The sequence below is a fragment of the Dunckerocampus dactyliophorus genome, chromosome 20 (genome assembly GCF_027744805.1).
Source record: "Dunckerocampus dactyliophorus isolate RoL2022-P2 chromosome 20, RoL_Ddac_1.1, whole genome shotgun sequence".
NCBI classification, from domain to species: domain Eukaryota; kingdom Metazoa; phylum Chordata; class Actinopteri; order Syngnathiformes; family Syngnathidae; genus Dunckerocampus; species Dunckerocampus dactyliophorus.
In genome coordinates this window covers 2,220,886-2,240,570 of record NC_072838.1, presented here as the reverse complement: position 1 = coordinate 2,240,570, position 19,685 = coordinate 2,220,886, and the positions used below count along the sequence as shown (strand labels likewise).

General features: G+C 40.8%; 2 protein-coding genes across 3 annotated transcripts in view; both read right to left on the bottom strand.

The window, feature by feature from the left end:
- The window catches only part of cap2 (cyclase associated actin cytoskeleton regulatory protein 2), a 34,356-nt gene extending 33,521 nt beyond the window's left edge, over positions 1–835 (bottom strand). The window contains exon 1 of one of the 2 annotated variants that reach the window (XM_054763665.1): positions 222–835. The gene's annotated coding sequence lies outside the window, so the exon portion shown is untranslated. The remainder of the gene's footprint in view (positions 1–221) is intronic. The other variant, XM_054763664.1, reaches the window with a different exon arrangement.
- Positions 836–1,973: 1,138 nt separating this feature from the next.
- On the bottom strand, positions 1,974–16,628 carry rbm24a (RNA binding motif protein 24a). The gene is made up of 4 exons (XM_054763669.1): positions 16,289–16,628; positions 13,291–13,414; positions 12,968–13,022; positions 1,974–3,676 (listed from the first exon to the last, which is right to left on the bottom strand). The coding sequence occupies exons 1-4, from the start codon at positions 16,454–16,456 to the stop codon at positions 3,310–3,312; spliced, it is 714 nt and encodes a 237-aa protein (XP_054619644.1). The 5' UTR covers positions 16,457–16,628; the 3' UTR covers positions 1,974–3,309.
- Between the last annotated feature and the right edge of the window lie 3,057 nt (positions 16,629–19,685).

The window sequence follows — 19,685 nt, the reverse complement described above, 5'->3', positions numbered from 1 at the left end:
TATCATCACTCAACTATAATAATACTGTAACTACAATAATAATACGATTCAGACAACAGCGAATGTTTCCAATATTATTTAGTATGTAATAACGTTGATAAATAACAATCCAAAAGACAGTACAAACTTTATTAACACTTAGAGACGTTCGCGACGGTTCCTCAAACAAAGCACACCACACCAAACACGGACTCGTCAACTTTTACCACAATGTTCAGTACCTTTGTTCCTCTGGCTCTGGCACCGGGATATGCTCCGGTAAAGTGTCCTAGTGCTGGTGGAAGTCTGCTGCCGTGTTGCGGTCCGTCCGTCCTTCTCGGATGTCCTAATTAAGCCGAGTAGAACCTTTTCGGAACCGTGACTAACGTGAGCGCCACTCGGTTAGCACACACGGAGCTTCTGATCGTCCGCGCTAAAAATATCCAAGAGGGCGTGAGAAGTGTTGGTTTAACATTAGCTACAAATGCCAATACTAAACTTCCATTGAAAAATCCATCTGTAGAAGGTAGTATATATGGGCTATTTTGGTTGGAATTACAAACTGGCAAGTTAGACAAGATAGGCAGACTACTCAAATCATAATATTAACAAAGACTGTATAGGTAGCAGGATAAGCGATATAGAATATGGATGTATAGGTAGCTAGTCCGTTAGCTAAATAGCTAGCTGATTAGATATTGAGCTGGCGACATGATATAATCTTACATTTCCCATAGATGTAAAGTCAGTTACATAGCTAGACAAGTAAATAATTAATATATAGTTAGGTAGCTATATGTCGATATCCAATTGTGCTACATTAAAAAAAAATAGTAAAATGACCCGTGAGCTATTCAGGTAGGAGAGTTGTATTAGCAAAACTACAAATATGGCCGACACGCAGCATTTAATTTGTTTTACATTTAAAGCTAAAACGCCCAATATATAATATTGGCTAGCTAATGTAACTAAATAATTAATCAATAGTTAGGTAGCTATATGTCCATAGGCAATTTTTTGTCTTGCATTTTAAAAAGATAGTTAAACCTGTTAGCTTGCAAGCTAGGTTGGCTAGCTAGACAGAAAACGCCACCATGTAGCACTTAAAATGACTTTTTTTTTTTACATTTAAAGCTATAGGCACATAAAAGTTCCATAGATATAACAGATGGTAGGTAGCTAAATAGTGAAATAGCTATAAGATCGTCTCAATTTACACTAAACTATTTTATTTCAAAAGCTAGTAAATTAGCCACTTAGCTTGCTAGCATGTGAACTAATCTAGCTAGGATAGATAGGTAGATAGATAGATAGATTTGGATAGATGGATATATATATATATAAAGATAGTTACATATCTAGGCAGTTTAATAGGTAATTCCTATTTATTGGAGTTGGAATTGAATCCACTTCCTGTTTCTCAGTGGCTCTTGACCAATCAGCTGCATGGATGTATTTCATGGATGTAAATAATATAGTTACATAGTAGGTAGGAAAATAGTGAGATCGCTATGATATTATTTTATTTATTATTTATAATTTACACGAAATTATTTTTTTAAAAGCTAGTAAATGAGGTACTTAGCTTGCTAGCATGTGAACTAACTAGGTAGACAGGTAGACAGATAGATAGACAGATAGATAGATAGATAGATACATAGATAGATCTTAAAATAATGAAAGAGCTATTAAGATAGATATCTGATTACTGTATAGTGTTGTTAGGATTGGATCCACTTCCTGTTTCTCAGCGGCTCCTGACCAATCAGCTGCATGGATCTACTTCCTGCCCGCCCATATAACCCACCTCCCACCCTTGAACTGCTGCACCCGCCCACCATGTGTCACCCAAAGAGCTGGGTGCCATGACTTATTGATTAGTGATGCATCATTGATAGGAAACGTCTTTGTGATGAAAATCCTGCAAGTCACGTCTTCTTCAATCGGCGGAGAAAAGCATAATCAAAAAAGACAAGGTAAGTATGCGGAAAGTGTTTGAAATATAGAACATTTTATTCCAATTTGGAGTAAAATAAAAGTTTTTGCATAGAAATAGAAACACTTGACATGTTTTCATCCAGTGACAATGAAAAGCTTTTCTTTTTTTAAAAAATGTGTGTCATTTATTTCTCTCGTTTCCCTTGTAAGAAATAGTTCAAGTATAAAAACATTCCCAACATTGTAAAACAGCCCATGGGATGAATATGAAGCAAAGGATAAAATACTGTAAGCACAGCTACTGACGACTTCATACATTCTAGCTGAAAAAGCAGCATTTTTTTTGTCAAAATGATTTTTTTTACACAGATGAGTACAACCTGCATGGATTTAAATAAATTCCTCCATTTACAAAAAAAAAAAAAAACGCCAGCTAGAGTTGAAAATAAAAATAAAAGTACAGTGCATGTATCTTAAATAGCTACTAAATCTTGGTTGGTTTTTTTTGGTTGAGTATGTTAATATATAATAATAATAATATTAAAACTAAAGCTAATCAATAAGTTATGTCGTATATATGCCTTGAGATGAGTACACAGTAATATTATGAATACAGTACCGCCACTACTAGTCCAGAAAAATAAATACTTTAAATACTGGATGTTTTAAATAGCAGTGAAACAGGAAGTCAGGCACGCTTGAGGCAGGCGGTTGCCGGGTAGATTTGCAGGAGGTGGAAGTGCTGACATGGCCCAGCGACTGGGGGCTGGGGTGGGGCCTCTATATTGGGCGGTGGGCTGTAAACTTGCCCCCACCATTTTTTTTTTTGGAGGGGGGGGGAGAGATTAGAATGTGACAGCTCGACAAACCAGTTTCCAGAGTGATCCGTCTGGGTGGCGCTGGGGGGATGCAGGTGGTGGGGGTTCACAGTCCGACAGCCACCTCGACTCACACCCTCCCACATCCCCACATCCCCCACCAGCACAACAACAACACTGTGTCCCCTTTGCGTTCTTATTTCCTGTCATTGAAAGCTCTTTGATGACATTTCCACTTTTCGTGTTTGCTTTACGTTGGAGAAACGTGCTGGGGGTGTGGGGGCGGGGTTTCAGCATTAATCCAAGGTGGTTCCTGACAAGAGGTCACGCTGCAAACATTTCCCTGATTATCAGAAAGGTCCAGCCAGGACAAGGCGAGCTGTCAGTGTGTGACAAACGTTAAAGACAGCAACGGGATTCTCACTTCCTGTATTTGTAGAAGTACTTCCTTTCGTATTTCTTAGTTTTTGGTTGAAGCACAGCAAGTTAAAAAAGTTGCCACCTCACCATCATCATCATCATAATCGACCAATCAGCATCCACTTCCTGTGCGCCCCACCGTTGGCAGCGACCGCTATTGCATGCGGTCAGCTTGCAGTTGCTGTGGCTGGTACTGGCCGAAGGCGGCGGCGGCGGCAGCGGCGGCCGAACCCGGGGTGGCAGCGGCGGCTAGAGGCTGCTGGAGCGCGTAGCCGTACCCGGCGGTGGCCACGTACCCAGCGGCAGCAGGGGAGGCCGCGTAGGGATATTGCTCGTACGCGGCGGCAGCCGCGGCGCTGACGGCGGCGGCCGAGTACTGCGCGTAGGCCGCTCCAGTGTAGTCGATGTAAGGGGAGGACGCGGCGGCAGGAGGAGCGGCGGCGGTGGCGGCGGGCTGCACGTGAGGGATGACCACGCTGGGTTGCACGAAGGCCTGAGGGTACACGTAGTGGGCGGGGATGCTGGGGGGGAGGGCAAACAAGAACACATGGTTAGCTTAGCTTTAGCAGTCCAATCCAAGCCTTCCAGAACCAACCACAGTCCAATCCAAGCAGGACATGCCTGCCTTTGGATCGCTGTTTGTTGGTCATCTTGTTAGCAGGATTACCACAAAACTACTGAACCCAAAGTTTGCAGAGAGGCGCAGCATCGGCACAGCTGCATGTGGTGAGAATCTGGCTAAAGGTGCAGATACAGGATGTTCCTGTCCCAGTTTGGAGGAACCAGGACGTAGCCCGCTAACTAAGACAGTTTGCCAACTACCACAAACAGCATGTTGCATTGTGGGTTTTTTTGTAAGTGCCAACGTTTTTGTTGCACTTGTGTGTATGTATGCTAGCACTGGCAAGTGATGTAGTATTTCATGGCGTACATGCTGGAGTACAGGCGTGTGCTAACCCGTACACGCAGCGTTTACTAGAAACTCCTCCCCACTGTCAGTCCACATGAAGTATTCCACTTTCCTCCCATTCATCATGTTGTTGTTGCAGTGCCTTTTCCAGGAAATGACTTTCTTCAGGCGCCTGATTGGCTGAAACAGTTAGGGCAGGGGTGTCCAACGTGTGGCTCGGGGACCAACCTTAAAATACCATTTAAACAAAAAAACTAAAATGCAGTCATTTTACAAGAATAAAGACAGTAAGAGTTAAGAGAGTAAAGTCATAATATTGAGAGAAAAAAATGTGATAAAATTGAAAGGAAAAATGTCATAATAAGAGAAACAAACAACACAAATAATGAAGTTGCAATTTTGGAAAATTAGTTTGAGGAAAAGTTGAAAAAGTTGTAACGTAAGGAGAAATAAATAAATGAAATGTTTGGCCTGGGGGCCAGCTACGGCACATTCTAAAAATACAATTTAAACAGCAAAATGGAAAAAAAAAGAATAAAGACAAAATATTAAGAAAGTAAAGTCATAATATTAAGAGAAAAAATTACCATAAAGTTGAAAAATTATAGGAAAAAGCCATAACAGGAGAAACAAAGTTGCAATTATTGGAAAATTACTTTGAGTAAAAGTCAGAATATCATGAGAATAAAGTCCAAATATTACAATAAAAATGTACAAGAGGATAATTGAAGTATTTCTCAAATAATTAAATATATTTGTCAATAATGAAAATAAATAAATAAAATGAGGCTGTCTAATGTGTTGTTTGGGCCATCTAATGCACATTCTAAAAATACAATTTAAAAGTAAAAATAGAAAAAAAGAGCAGTCATTTCAAAAGACTAAATATTAAGAGAGTAAAGATATAATATCAAGACAAAAAAATGGTATAAAGTCGAAAAATTATAGGGAAAAAGTCAAAACAAAAGAAACAATAAAGTTGCAATTTTTGGAAAATAAAAGTTAAAGAGTAAAAGTTATAATATTATGATAATAAAATAATAATTACAATAAAAAAAAAAAGTACAAGCAGAAAGTTGAAGTATTTGAGAATATATAGATTTTTAAAAATGTGTAATGTAAGGAGAAATAAATAAATAAAATTAAGGTGTCCAATGTGTGGCCTTTAGGCCACATTCTAAAAATACAATTTAAACAAGAACATTTAAGAAAAAACATAACAGTAAAATAAAAAAAAAAAAATAGCAGTAATTTTACAAGAATAAATAATAATAATATTAAGAGAGTAAAGGAATAACATTAAGAGAAAAAATAGCATCAAGTTGAAAAATGACAGGAAAAACGTCATAATAGGAGAAACAAGCAAAACAAAGAATAAAGTTGCAATTTTTGGAAAATTAGGTTGGCTAAAAGTTATAATATGATGAGAATAAAGTCACAATATTACAGTACAAAAGAAGAAAGTTGAAGTATTGGTCACAATATTTTTTTTTAAAACAGAAAAAAAAGTGAGAAATAAATAAATAAACATCTCAACACATGGGTTGGTTTAAAAAATGTCAACATGTGCCCCCGGGGTGGGGTGGGGGTGCTTTGGGCTTTTTTTACAGTGGTGTTGTTGGGCTTTTGGGACGGAGTACTCCGGGTGAAGCTTTGTGAAAATGCCAGCTGGACACTTTTACAATGGGGACGCTGTTTCCCCCGCCCTCCCGGCCCATCGATGCTGCTGGGACAAAGCGGGGGCTTTATTCAAACCTGAACTTATGATGATTATTATTATGATTATTAAGATGAAGCCCACCTTAAACATTCCTCAGAGAATATTTTGCATTTAGAATTTTGCACACAATCACTACAATTAGTTACAAAAAAACAACTTACTTTTTAAAAAAGCTTTGTTATTTTAATTCCACAACATGATGAAGAAAATACACCTTAGTGAGTTTTGGAAATATGCAGAAGGTTGTTTTTGTGGCAAAACACTGCCTGCCCTTTGGAAAGCAGCATGTCAGCCATCTTTGTTTGGGGAAGGTGTCGCACCAGGGATTTTCAACCAAATACCCATTTCCTTGTGTATTACTACAGTACCTAAATATAATAATCATATGCTCACAAATGTAATGTAGCCCTTAAACTTTCATGTTTTTACACGTTATCATTCATTTCCCAGTAAATGTGGCCTTTAAATGTACACCGTTTAACCAGGGGGGGCTGGCAAGCCATTCAATTATTTCATCACAATGAATCACATTTTGTCCACTTGACTCATAATTCATTTTAATCTTATTTAAACCTCAATCATGAGATACAAAAATATATTATAATGTTATAGTATAAAAAAACACAAAAACAAAAGCCATCTCAATAGACAAATGAAGTCAAAATAGGTCAAATCTCTTCATGAAAATTTCTCACGAACGATTCAGCTCTAAGAGCACCACAACGTGTGTTTAACCCCGCCCCCCTCCCTGCTCAATGTGGACACAGAGACGCCGCCACATGTCTGGACCAATGACATTCGCCGATGAAAAAACTAAACGGCTCCCAGTTGGCTCCCGACGACACGAGCCGCCTCTTAGAGCCGATTCGTTCGAACGACACATCGATAATTGCAACTCTAACAACGGAAAATGCTCCGAAAACACCTGAAGAAACCCGCTGTTTCTTGTCCGTTTGGACAGCTGAAGAAGTGCAGAAGAAATCTGAAACGGCAACAATGCTGGAATGCATTGAGAGGCGAGATGGCGCCTCTCGATGCCATGTGGTTTTTTCAGCCTTTGGAACAAATAAATAACAAACTGAAGATTTTAAAGAAGGACTACAGAGACCGAAATAAAGACCTAGGCAGGGGTGGCAGTGGTCGGAGGAGAGTAACGCCTTATTTTGAGGAGCTCGACAAAGTTCTGGGCCACAGACACCGACCAGCGTGCCAGCTTGCTGGTGAATGCTGGCAAACAACTCCACCGAAATCCGGGAGGCCGTCACAAAATAAGACCCAGGCACAAGTCAGACCTTCCTGGACTCCCGTAAGTTGTATTTGTTTAATTTAAGGCTTTCCACACGGACGCGTCAAACTATTTTATGGTTTCAACCTCTCATCCACAAGGAACGGCATTGTGGGTGACCTGCAACGCTATTTTTTTGAAAACGGCTTCCAGAGTGTGAAATTCTGATCACGGCAACTTGCCGTTGCCTTGTGTACAGGCGATGTGAGCTGTGTCGTATCTGAATATTTCGACGTTCTCCTCATAGTTTCTTGTCTTATACTCCATAATGACTCACAGAAGATAATTGTGCTACAAATTATTGTCAATATTTGATTATATCTATTTTTTTCATTAATTACATGGCATAATATACGCCAGTGTGCCGGCTTGCCATTTACCTCAGCTCACTGTGATCGGCTTCGTCTCTCGGCGCAAGTTGGTCGCGTTCCTCTTTTTTCCTCGTCACTACTTTTGACAAACAAATGCGCTCACCTTACTCATTCTGTTTAAAACCGAAATATTCCCACACTGCGGCTGTTGCGCCAGCAGCCCCGCCTCCGCAAAGAGGCTGAATGAGAGGACATGAGGGTTCACTCACTTTGTTCACAGCGCCACACATAGGTGTGCCTTGTGTGTTACATCGTTCTTGCTCAGTGACTCGTTCCCGTCCGTATGCAACGATTTACTAATCCGGCACAGTGTGGACGCAGCTTTTTTTCAACCCGTCAAAAACACCCGCCGTGCGGACAGGGCCTTCATGCTCACAGCACAGTTTTGGTTGTAAATGCTAGCCTGATGTTACGTTAGCATGCTAGCTTGCTAGGGTGGAATGAATGAAAGCCTCGCCACCCTCCCCTTGTCATTTGAGCGTGCGGCAGCAAGCCAGTTTCCTTGTAAAGCTATCGTCATGTAAGAAGTAACATTTATTGGCGGTGTTCTGGTTTAATACGTTTTTATCTTTCTGTCAGAAAACAACGGTGATGAGATGGCACATCCTCCCCTCGCTACCAGCTCCCCACAAACCTGAAGCCTGCAACATGTGATCTTTACCAGGGATGTCCGATATTGACTTTTTTGCCGAAATCCAATATGCCGACATTGTCCAACTCTCAATTTCTGATTCCGATATAAACCAATAACGATACCGATGTGTGTGACATATGATATGTATAACATCTAGGCCCGATATTGGCAGAAAAATATAATATCGGTTGATCAGTGTCAGGTTTTTCCCTGTAATGAAAACAAATAATAACAAACTGCTGTATATACAGTATAGGCCTATGGGCTCCCGTACCTGCCGTCATCGAGTCATCCAGCGGCGCCAGTACGTGGAAATACTTTCGTCACGTCCCGTTTTATTTCTCGCAGTCTGAACTGGGCTTGATATGTTAAAAGCACGGGCATGGGTGTGCCAGCGCGGATAGCACAGACATCAGCTAACCCGTTAGCTTGTCGCGGCGCCGGCATGGTCTCGTTGTCTCTGTTGTCAGTTTTTACCCGCGCGAAGAGTAACCAAATGTGTAGATGCGATTCACAACAAGACAGGAGTCGAGGTAGGTGGCGCCAATCAGTTTACTCTCCACTCAACTCAACAACAAGCAACAACTTTTTAGCACTCTTTAAATAGATAATATCGGTGAGCCAATATTATCGGACATCCCTAATAATAAGGTAATATGTCCAGTCCAGATACTTTATTAATCTCCAAAAGAAACGTCTAAAATGTCTACAACAATATTGTGGGTCACCACGATGTGTTAATTCCATGACATGATATGTGATTTTGCACATATCTGTCTACCGCGTCTGCCTGCCGCTATTTCCGCGTTTTTTTTTCATACCTGCTACCCCGTAGACATATGAATGAATGAACTGTGCGCGGGAATACAGTGTTTTCCACAACTCCGGCAAATGATGCTCTCAAAACGATGTTATAACGGCCAGATCATGCAGTCTGTGGGCCAAATGCTATCAAAGGTAATTGTTAAGTCTTACCTGAGAAATGTTATTCCCTGGGATTCGGTCTGCAGCACATGAATGAGGCATCTTGACACACCCAATATGGCGTCTTCATATATTGGTGGTGTTCTGCCACCCCGAACACTGTCAAGCAAAACGTCAGCTCAAGTATATGCTGCGTGTTGACTGTTACGGCGACAGCAAAGGTTGCTTGCGATGCTTAAAGGGCTATATGAGTTTGCATCATAGGGAAAAAACCTGATACCGGCTCACCGATATTATCGGACATCCCTAATGTAAATAATGTGCGGTGTCAAGGACTATAGTGAGTTGTGTGTTTTGGGAATTTCTATTGAAGATAAATAAAGTATCTATCTATTAAAAAATGGTCAACACTTGAAATGTCCTGTTGTTATTTCCAGATGGGAGGCGAAACCCCTGTGACGTAATGACACAGCTCCCCACGAGTGTAAATAACTACAGTACATTCAATTTTATGTGAATGGATATCAGTTTTGGAAATATGGGCCATTATTTTATTCAAAAAATAATATGCAGTAAGAAATCCCACCGTTTTTTCATGTTTAATGCGAGCGGCGGCTTGTCACACGGTCCTTGAAAGCACCATCTAACTTTCCCCCGTGCTGCACAGATAGACTACTATACTGTATTTTTAGCCTTTTTCTGTCACCTCATATTTGCTCCCAAATGCTGATACTTTGTGGGAATGCATAAAGATTTGATGACTTTATTGGGTGCTAACGTGTATGTAAAACAAGTCCAGGCTGGCACTGGTGGATGGTGGCTCTGTATTCATTTAGTGCTTTTAATTTGATGTTGTTCCTGTCATAGTTTTACACAATACATAATAAATAAGATCAATTAGATGTATATTTGTATGTATATATATATACATATATGTTATAATGTTATAATGTACGTATGTTTTGCTCTTCTTTGCTCAATCTTTCCCGGTAACTAGCCAGCATGCTGCTAATGCTAGCGCTGTCTTCAGTCATGGTCACAGTGACACAAATAGCTGTCCTTGGCTATGCCTTCTAGCAAATAGCAGCTCCTAACCCCAATTTTAGCTCGCAGTTCAAAGCAAAAAATGAGCCGAGAGACGGCTAGCATCTAAAAAACACTCGTTATCTGGGACACCCATATGCCAAGGTACCACTGTATAAATGACAATTAAAAAAACAGCGGCAGAGCTCCACTAACTTCTCTCTTCTCTCCGGCAGGCGATGTACTCCGTGACAACTCAAATCACAGCAACAGTAGATACAAATAACTAATAATAACTAGTAATAATATTTGCCGCTTGTAGCTCCACAGTCACCGCTGCTTCCTCGAAATACGGTGTGGACCGAGGGTCAAACTAGTGCTGTCAAACTAGGAAACGTCCATAATTTGAACACATTGTAATTCATCCGTTTCATTTCATTTCCCAATCAATGTAGCCCTTAAACTTGCATGTTTTAACACATTATAATTCATCATTGTCATTTAATTTCCTTGCAATGTAGCTCTTAACTTACCGTACATGTATTAAGTCATCATAATGAATCATTGTCATTAAATTTCCCAGTAATGCAGTTTTTAAACTTACAGGTTTTAAGTAGGGATATTGGCATAAAAATGCAATGTCGGTCACTATCAGTATTGGTTTTTTTCCCCTATAGTGAAAGCCGATATAGCCCTTTCAGCACCAAAGTCGCAAAACATTGCTGAATTTGCTGCCTCGTGTAGCTAATACTTTACACCAGGAGATGGCGGACATCTGTAACTTCAATCTGAACATTTGCGGGTGTTTCTATGCAATGTTTAGGAGTTTATGGACGTAGCGCCCCGTGTGCCTGCAGCTGCTGCAGCTGCTGCAGCCGCGAGTCCGCTCGGCATAAAGTCAACACGCAGCACATACCTGTACTTGAGCCGATGCTTTCCTGAACCGTGTTTGCGGTGGCAGGACGTGATGGGTTGTCAGCACACCGTTAATGGTGAGGAGGGTAGCGGGAATGTAATGTAATGTAAATAGCAGCATGCAGATGCGGCAGGCTAGATGCATGCCATGCCCGATCGCAAGTATTTCCCAGATGTTTGCTTACGCGAGTTGTACAATGTTATTTACAGCCACGTCCAGACGCTAATTGCTGATGCTGTATCCATTAGCTTCACAACAGATATGTGTTAAGATAGATAGATAGATAGATAGATAGATAGATAGATATCTTTGGGCCGATATTATCGGACATCCCTAATAATAGGGTAATAAGTGCAATCCTGTCCAGTCCTTCCACGACAGGAGGTCTGTGATGTTACACATATCGGTAGCGGTATTGGTTGTTATCGGAATCGAAACTTGAGAGCTGGACAATATGGACATATCGGTTATCGGCAAAAAAGCCAACATTGGACATCCCTAGATTTAAGTAATCATAATTTGAATGTAATTGCCCAGCAATGCAGCCTTTAAATGTACATGTTTTACCAAATTATAATTGATGATTGATTAATTTAATTTTCAAGCAATATAGCCTTCAAGTGTACATGTTTTAAGTCATCATAATTCATATTTTTAAGCTCATTTCCCAGTAATGTAGCTCTTAAACCTACACGTTTTAACACATTGTAATTCATAATTTGTTCACTGAATTTCCCATAAATGTAGCTGTTTCAACAAGTGGTACTTAATTATTCATTCATTCGTTCATTTAACGTCCATGTCATATAGCCTTAAAGCGTACATGTTTTTATCGTTCTAATGTTATTGCCCAGCGACGTAGCCGTTAATTGTTGATGTCTGAAGCATTTCACTGCATGCAGGATGTGCAGGAAGCGGGCCACCGCATCACCAGCCAAGTCTCGGCCTTCTCATCAATAAATACGGCGAAATATTAGGAACAGCTGTCAGCATGGGGCCAATAGTCTTGAATAATAACACACTTTTATCTTCGGGAAGCTCTTCTATCGACGCACGTGTACCTAATAAAGTGATCAGTGATGGTTTTTGCTTTGGCTTGACCGAGAGAGACCCCCCCTTACACACACACACACACACACACACACACACACACACACACACACAGCTTCATGCGACTGCAGTGTCAGCATTGGGGGCTTTGTGTGGGCACAATGGGTGCGCTTGTTTTGCTTAACACCAAGCACCCATGTGACCAAAGCTCCATCCCACACAATGACAGAGCCAGAGAGAGAGAAAGACATTTGTTTGCAACTTTGGAGCCTGACACACACACACACACACACACACAATGATGTGTATGGAAAGTGAGTTGCAGACAAGACAAGTCTTTTAAAAAATAAATAAATAAATAAAAGTGGTAGTGCTAAGATGCAAAGAGCAGATGTTGTTAAAGGAAATCACACACAAATAACACAACTTGTTAAACTAAAAGCAATCCAAAGGTCGTCCTAAGCTAACACGCTTCACCCCAACAACAACAAATCAGTTCAACTACGCCAAGTATTTGGCTTTTTTCACACACACTTTCAGCTAACAGCATCACTTCATAACACAAAGCAGGAGCGCTTCACGCGTCCATAATCACCGTGTCTTTCATTCGACACCTTTTGGCTCTGCCGCCAAGACGCACATTCATCCCACAAAGCTTATAGATGCACCTCAGCTAGAGAGAAACACAGAGCACCCGGTCAGTCTACAGCTTTCCCTTTTGCTCTACGCAAACAACACACACATGATGCACAATCATGTCAGGAAATCTGCTTCAGAGTGAAGACAATATGACAAAGATGACTAAACGAGCATATGAACTTCCTGGAAGCACGCACAGGCCAACCAGGGATAACATCTTAACAATGAACTCTGTTATTTGTGTTATTGGTAACATAATGCCTATTTTTATATAATAATAATAATAATAATAGTAATAATACACACGCAGTATTGGTAAATAACAGTAGTGAGTACTTACCCATAAGGCCTTTGGATGAAAGCTGGGTGAATGTGGGGGACTCCAAAAGTAAAACCTGCGAAGTATTTGGACAAATACTAGAATGAAGTATTTGAAGGTGTAAAGCAACAGTTGAAAAAGTCCAACTTTTATCAGGAGTTGTTTGGAATACTTCTGTGTTGAGGGTAAAACCTTTAAAGTAGTAGTAGTAGTAGTAGTAGGTGTTTTTCATGAAATACATTCTCTTCTGGCCACTACATGGTACATACTGTGTAGTACACAGTGTTACTGTGGTGGCGTGAAGTAAGTAGAGTAGTAGTATTGGTGGTGGTGGGTGTGGTTACCTGGCTGCATGAGGCGAGGTTTAGCTCCCAGGTATGCCAGGTTGACGTTGGCTTTCCGGCCATCAATGATGGGATTGGGATCTTTACACGCTCGATCCGCTGCGGAACGATCCGCCATCGTCACCTGATTCACACACATCATAGCCACTCATCACTCTCTCACTCACTCACTCATTTCATCATCATCATCTTCATCTTCTAATAGCAACAATACTCACCTTACACACACGTGCATCAACATGTATCAATGTATGCATGTACGAAAGGGAAAGTAGCAATTCATCCATGCATTCATACACATGATGAATGAATGGAAGTGGAAGTAAATGTACGCATGTGGAATAGATGAAAGTGAAACGGAATGTATAAATAAATGACTGAAAATGAAAGCATGAATGAATGCATGTATGAAAGTGAATGAATGAAAGTGAAATTAGGAACGAATGCATGTATGAAAGTGAAAGTGTGAATGTATGACTGAATGAAGGAAGGTATGAAAGTGAAAGCATGAATTAATGCATGTATAAAAGTGAATTAATGAATGTATGAAAGTGAATGTATGAATGAATGAAGGAATGTATGAAAGTGAAAGTATGAATGAATGCATGTATGAAAGTGAAAGTATGAGTGTATGAAAGTGGATGTGAAAGTAGTATGAATGAATGCATGTAGGAAAGCCACAGTATGAATTAATTAATTATGTGCACAAATGCATGAATTAATGAATGTATACAAGTGAAAGTAAATGTATGAACGAATGAATGTATCAAAGTGAAAGTATGACTCAACGCATGTATGAATGTGAATGTTTGAATAAATGAAAGTGAATGTATGAATGGATGTGTGTGAATGTATGAACAAATGAATGTAAAATAGTAAAAAAAAGTGAAAGTGAAACTGTGAATGAATGAAAGCATGTACAAAAGTGTAAGTGAATGTATGAATGAATTGTATGAACGTATGCAGGAATGAATGTGAAAGTGTAAGATAGTGAAAGTGAAAGTATGAATGAAAGTGAATGAATGAACAAATGAATTGTGTGTATGACTACATAAATGAATGTATGAAAGTGAATGCATGAATGAATGAACATATGAAAATGAATGTTTGAAAGTATGAATGAATAGAAGAGAATGAATGTATGAAAGTAAAAGTGAATGTATGAAATTGAAAGTGAAAGTATGAATGAATGTAAGTATGAACGTGAATGAATGAAAGTGAAAGGTGATGAAGCAATGTGTGTGTCTTCATCATCTACAAACGTCAAATAAAAAGCATTTTTTGGACTTTTTTTTCGTTCACCCTTCAAAAGCACCAACAACATGTCATTTTTGTATTTTTTCTTTTGCACATTAAAAGCCCAATAAAATTTGTAGCTAGAGTACATACGATACATACGGTGGTGTGAAGAAGTGTTTTTTTGTATGTTTGTCACGCTTAATGTTTCAGATCATCAAACAAATGTAAATATTAGTCAATGGCAACACAACTCAACACAAAATGCAGTTTTTAAATGAAACTTTTTATTATTAAGGGAGAAAACAAATCCTGTGTGAAAATGTGATTGCCCCCTAAAGCTAATAAGTGGTTGGCCCCCCTTAGCAGCAACAACTGCAATCAAGCGTTTGTGATAACTTGCAATGAGTCTCTTCCAGCGCTGGGGAGGAATTTAGCAGAATTGTTGTCATTCAGCCACATTGGAGGCTTTTCCAGCATGAAGCGCCTTTTGAAGGTCATGCCACAGCATCTCAATAGGATTCAGGTCAGGACTTGGACTAGGCCACTCCAAAGTCTTCAGCCATTCAGAGGTGGACTTGCTGGTGTGTTTTGGGTCATTGTCCTGCTGCAGAACCCAAGTTGACATTCTCCTTCAGCAGAATTCATGCTTCCATTTATCACAGCAAGTCTTCCAGGTCCTGAAGCAGCAAAACAGCCCCAGGCCATCACACTACCACCACCATACTTTACTGTTGCTATGATGTTCTTTTTCTGAAATGCGGCGTTACTTTTATGCCAGATGTAATGGGACACACACCGAGGCAAGTGAGGCCTGCAGTTCTTTGGATGTTGTTGTGGGGTCTTTTGTGACCTCTTGGATGAGTTGTAGGTGCGCTCTTGGGGTCATTTTGGTTGGCCGGCCCCTCCTGGGAAGGTTCACCACTGTTCCATGTTTTTGTCATTTGTGGATAATGGCTCTCACTGTGGTTCGCTGGAGTCCCAAAGCTTTAGAAATGGCTTTATAACCTTTTCCACACTGATAGATTTCAAATAATCTCACTTAAGTTATGCTTTAACAGGGGGGCCATCACTTTTTCACACAGGGCCATGTACGTTTGGGGTTTTTCTCTCCCATAATAATAAAAACTTTCATTTAAAAACTGCATTTTGTGTTCAGTTGCCTTGTCATTGACTAATCTGTAAGGTTGTTTGATGAGCTGAAGCATTTAAGTGTGACAAACATGCAAAAAAACAAGAACTCAGGAACGGGGCAATCACTTTCACACCCCCGTGTCTGATGGTTGTGTTGTATGACACTGCAGTTAGCCAAACGCAGCTTTTATTCCTACAAACTGTACAATTCAAAAGATGTTTCTCTCCAAATGTTGTGATTTTTTCTTTAGCCAAAAAGGTTTTTTTTCTTCCTATGACAAGGAGAAAGATGTTTTTTAAGTTCATATTTGACCTATAAAGTCACACCTGACATACTGGACGCTTTTCATGCATGCAGGCTGTCTTTGCAGCCACCTTGGGAAATATCCACACACGTTGTCCTTTTTTTATCCCCAACAAGAAAGGAAATTGATTGCTGCTGTTATTTGACATACAAAGAGAAACGCTATACTATCCTATGTACACTATGTACTCTATATATTGTATGCAGGGTATATTGCGTGTAAAAGTTTGTTATGATGAAGTTATGACTTATGGGAAAGCAGCACAGGTGAGTTAGGTGTGTGTGTGTGTGTGCGCGCGCGCACCCGCGCGCGCTTGCACTCACGAATCCATATCCCCGAGACTTTCCGGTCTGCCTGTCGGTGATGACCACCGCCTCCTCGATCTCCCCGAACACCTCAAAGTATTTCCTGAGACTGGAGTCGGTGGTGTGGTAAGGAAGACCTCCTACGAAGATCTTGGTGTAGGTGGTGTCCTTCTGCGTGCTGTGCATCGTCAGTGCAAAAAGAAAAACACAAAAAGTGCAAAAAAGTCTCCTTCTGGGTGTTTCTTTGGATGACGTCAAAGGAAAGCGGAGAGTTCTCCAGCCCGGATGGAGGAGGTAGTTGCAGGAGGTTTTAGCTTCTTCTTCCCGGGGAGACCATCAGGACTCGGCGGCTCGTGTCCGTTCCTCTGCCGGTCAAAAGAGAACTCCATTCCTAAAAAGTTCTGCCTCCAAACTCCTCCTCCATGCCCGCCCACAGGGGCGCACCAACAGCTGGGCCACATCAAAATATAATCTCAATACATTAAAAAATCAACAAAATCCATAATAAAAGCCATTAAACATAAATAAAATACATACATAAACTAAATCCATAATCAAATGCATATAAAAATAAATTAAATACATTAAAAATAAACAAAATATATAATAAAATACATTTTAAAAATTAAATACAAAATACATACTGGAGTGCATAACAAATAAATTAAATACATAAAAAACACATTAAAAAATAAACAAAATTAATAATAAAATACATAAATAATAAATAAAATCCATAATCAAATACATACAAATAAAGTAAATACGCAAAAAATACATTAAAAAATAAACAAAATCCAAAATAAAATACATAAAAAATAAATGCATAAAAAAGAAACAATATCAATAGACAATGACTAAGTAAAAAATAAATAATAAGGAATGAAATTGTCATAATGAAACAGGGGTGTCCAAAGTGTGGCCCGGGGGCCATTTGCGGCTGGCGGCAGATTTTTTTATTGGCCCTTTCAGCACAGTTTCAAAATTACAATTAAACTACAATAAAATATATCAACAGCATAAACGGAAAAAAGCAGTAATTTGACAAGCATAAAGTAGTTGTAACCTTACAAGAGAAAAAGTTGGAATTTGACAAGAACAAAGTCATAGTATAATGGGGGGGGCAGCACAGGTGAGTTAGGTGTGTGTGTGTGTGTGTGTGTGTGTAAACAAAACAAAAAAGATAAGTTATCGTTTTTGGAAATTTGGGCTGGGAAAAAGTTTGAATATTACGAGAATAAAGTTCAAATAGTGTGGGAACAAAGTCATGTGAGGAGAAAAAAGTACGAGCAGAAAGTTGAAATATTTGTACAAAAAAAAAAAAAAAAAACAGGAAATAAAAATGGAAAAAGAAGCAAAAATGTTTGACAGAAGGTGAAAAAGTTCATACTAGGCTTTTGCTTTTTGGTCCCCACATTTTTTCATTTGTCACTGTGTGGCCCTCGGTGGAAAATGTTTGGACACCCATGTAATAAAACAAAACTAAACAAAAATAAGTTCCCATAGTGCCCGTACCCAAGAAGAGCAACGTGACCTGCTTGAATGACTATCGCCCTATAGCACTCACTCCTATTGTAATGAAGTGCTTTGAAAGAATAGTCATGACCCACATCAAAAAGAGCATCCCGGCAACTGTGGACCCTCTACAGTTTGCATATCGCCAGAACCGGTGTTACGTGCAGTCAGGCAGAGATCCCAATATGCAGAGCCAGACACAATCCAGGTAAAAATAATATCTTTAATCTTGTTGAACAGGAACCAAGTAACAAACAAATAGCAAAAACTTCTGAGTCCAAACTGAGGTAGAACGGTGCAACTAAGGTAGTAAAACAAAAAGGCACCGTGGAAAAAGGAAACAACTCACTGATGAGCAGACGGCGTCACAGGAGGCAAGGAGCACGTGGAACAGACTTTGAAAGGACACAGCAATCTTAAGGCAAAGAGCACAGGAGCAAACAAACTGGTGTATCACAGGCAGCATGCAAACCAGTAGTACAATCCCACGTCCTCCTCCTGCAGCCATGTGGCTTAAGAGCCCTTGATGACCAAGTGGCTACAGGTGTGCCTCGTGGCGCCGCCCACTCAAGGAGTGAAGGGATCTACAGAGAAGCACACAGGTCAAAAGGTGACAACACCAAAATGAAACAAACCTAACAGTACCCCCCCCTCAACGGACGCCTCCTGGCGGCCTACCAGGCTTGTCAGGGAACCGTTTGTGAAAGTCAGAAATTAGAGAGGGGTCAAGAATAAGTTTACCGCCAATCCATGAACGTTCCTCCGGACCGTATCCCTCCCACTCTACAAGGTATTGGAAACCCCTACCCCTTCTCCGAGAGTTAAGGATCTTGTTAACGGAATAAGCGGGATGGCCGTCGACCAACCTAGGAGGAGGAGGTGACCTGACTGGAGGGCTGAGAGGACTAGTAGAGACTGGCTTGAGACGGGAGACATTGAAAACAGGATGGATATTAAGAGATGTAGGGAGCTGGAGCTTGACTGCGTTAGGGTTGATGACTCGTTCCACCGTGAATGGGCCGATGTATCTCGGGGCCAGTTTCTTGGAAGTATCTGCCAGAGGGATGTCCTTAGATGACAACCAGACCTTCTCACCGGGTCTATAACTTGGAGCTGGGTTGCGGTGGCGATTCGCGACACGTTGGTTCCGCTCTGAAGTGCGTCTTAGAGCTGCTCTGGTGTTGCGCCAGGAACGGCGGACACGGCGTAGGTGCTGGAGCACAGAGGGAACGGCCACATTAGATTCCAGGGATGGAAAAGCTGGGGGCTGGTAGCCGTACACAGAATAGAATGGGGAAACACCTGTAGCAGAACTGACCAAGGAATTGTGAGCATATTCCACCCAGGGAAGATGTTTAGCCCATGAAGCAGGTTGTTGGTGGCAGATGCAGCGCAGTACTGTCTCCAGGTCTTGATTGGTTCTCTCTGTCTGTCCATTTGATTGCGGATGATAGCCCGAAGACATGCTAGTGGTTGCCCCTAGGGCTTCACAAAAACACTTCCACACGGCAGAGGTAAACTGAGGCCCCCTGTCGGAAACAATGTCCAAAGGTATGCCATGGGGGCGGAAAACATGGAGGATTAGAAGTTTGGCCGTGTCCAATGCAGATGGGAGTTTGGGGAGGGGAACGAAATGGGCCATCTTGGAGAAACGGTCAACTATAGTAAAAATCACAGAGTTGTTGTCAGAGGGAGGCAGTCCACAAACAAAATCTACTGAAATGTGTGACCAAGGGCGGAGGGGTAATGGGAGTGGGCGGAGAAGTCCAGCCGGAGCCTGGTGGGAAGCCTTGCTGCGTGCACACACTGGGCAGGCCGCCACAAACTGCTTGGTGTCCGCTCGACAGGATGGCCACCAAAAACGTTGACCAAGCAGGAACAGGGTGCGGTGGAAGCCTGG

Excerpts from the sequence above, each read along its gene's own strand:
- rbm24a (XM_054763669.1), bottom strand. The coding sequence starts at position 16,456 with ATGCACAGCACGCAGAAGGACACCACCTACACCAAGATCTTCGTAGGA. Across the intron at positions 13,415-16,288 it reads AGTCTCGGGGATATGGATTC|GTGACGATGGCGGATCGTTC; the intron begins GTGAGTGCAAGC and ends TGTGTGAATCAG. Across the intron at positions 13,023-13,290 it reads ACCTCGCCTCATGCAGCCAG|GTTTTACTTTTGGAGTCCCC; the intron begins GTAACCACACCC and ends AATACTTCGCAG.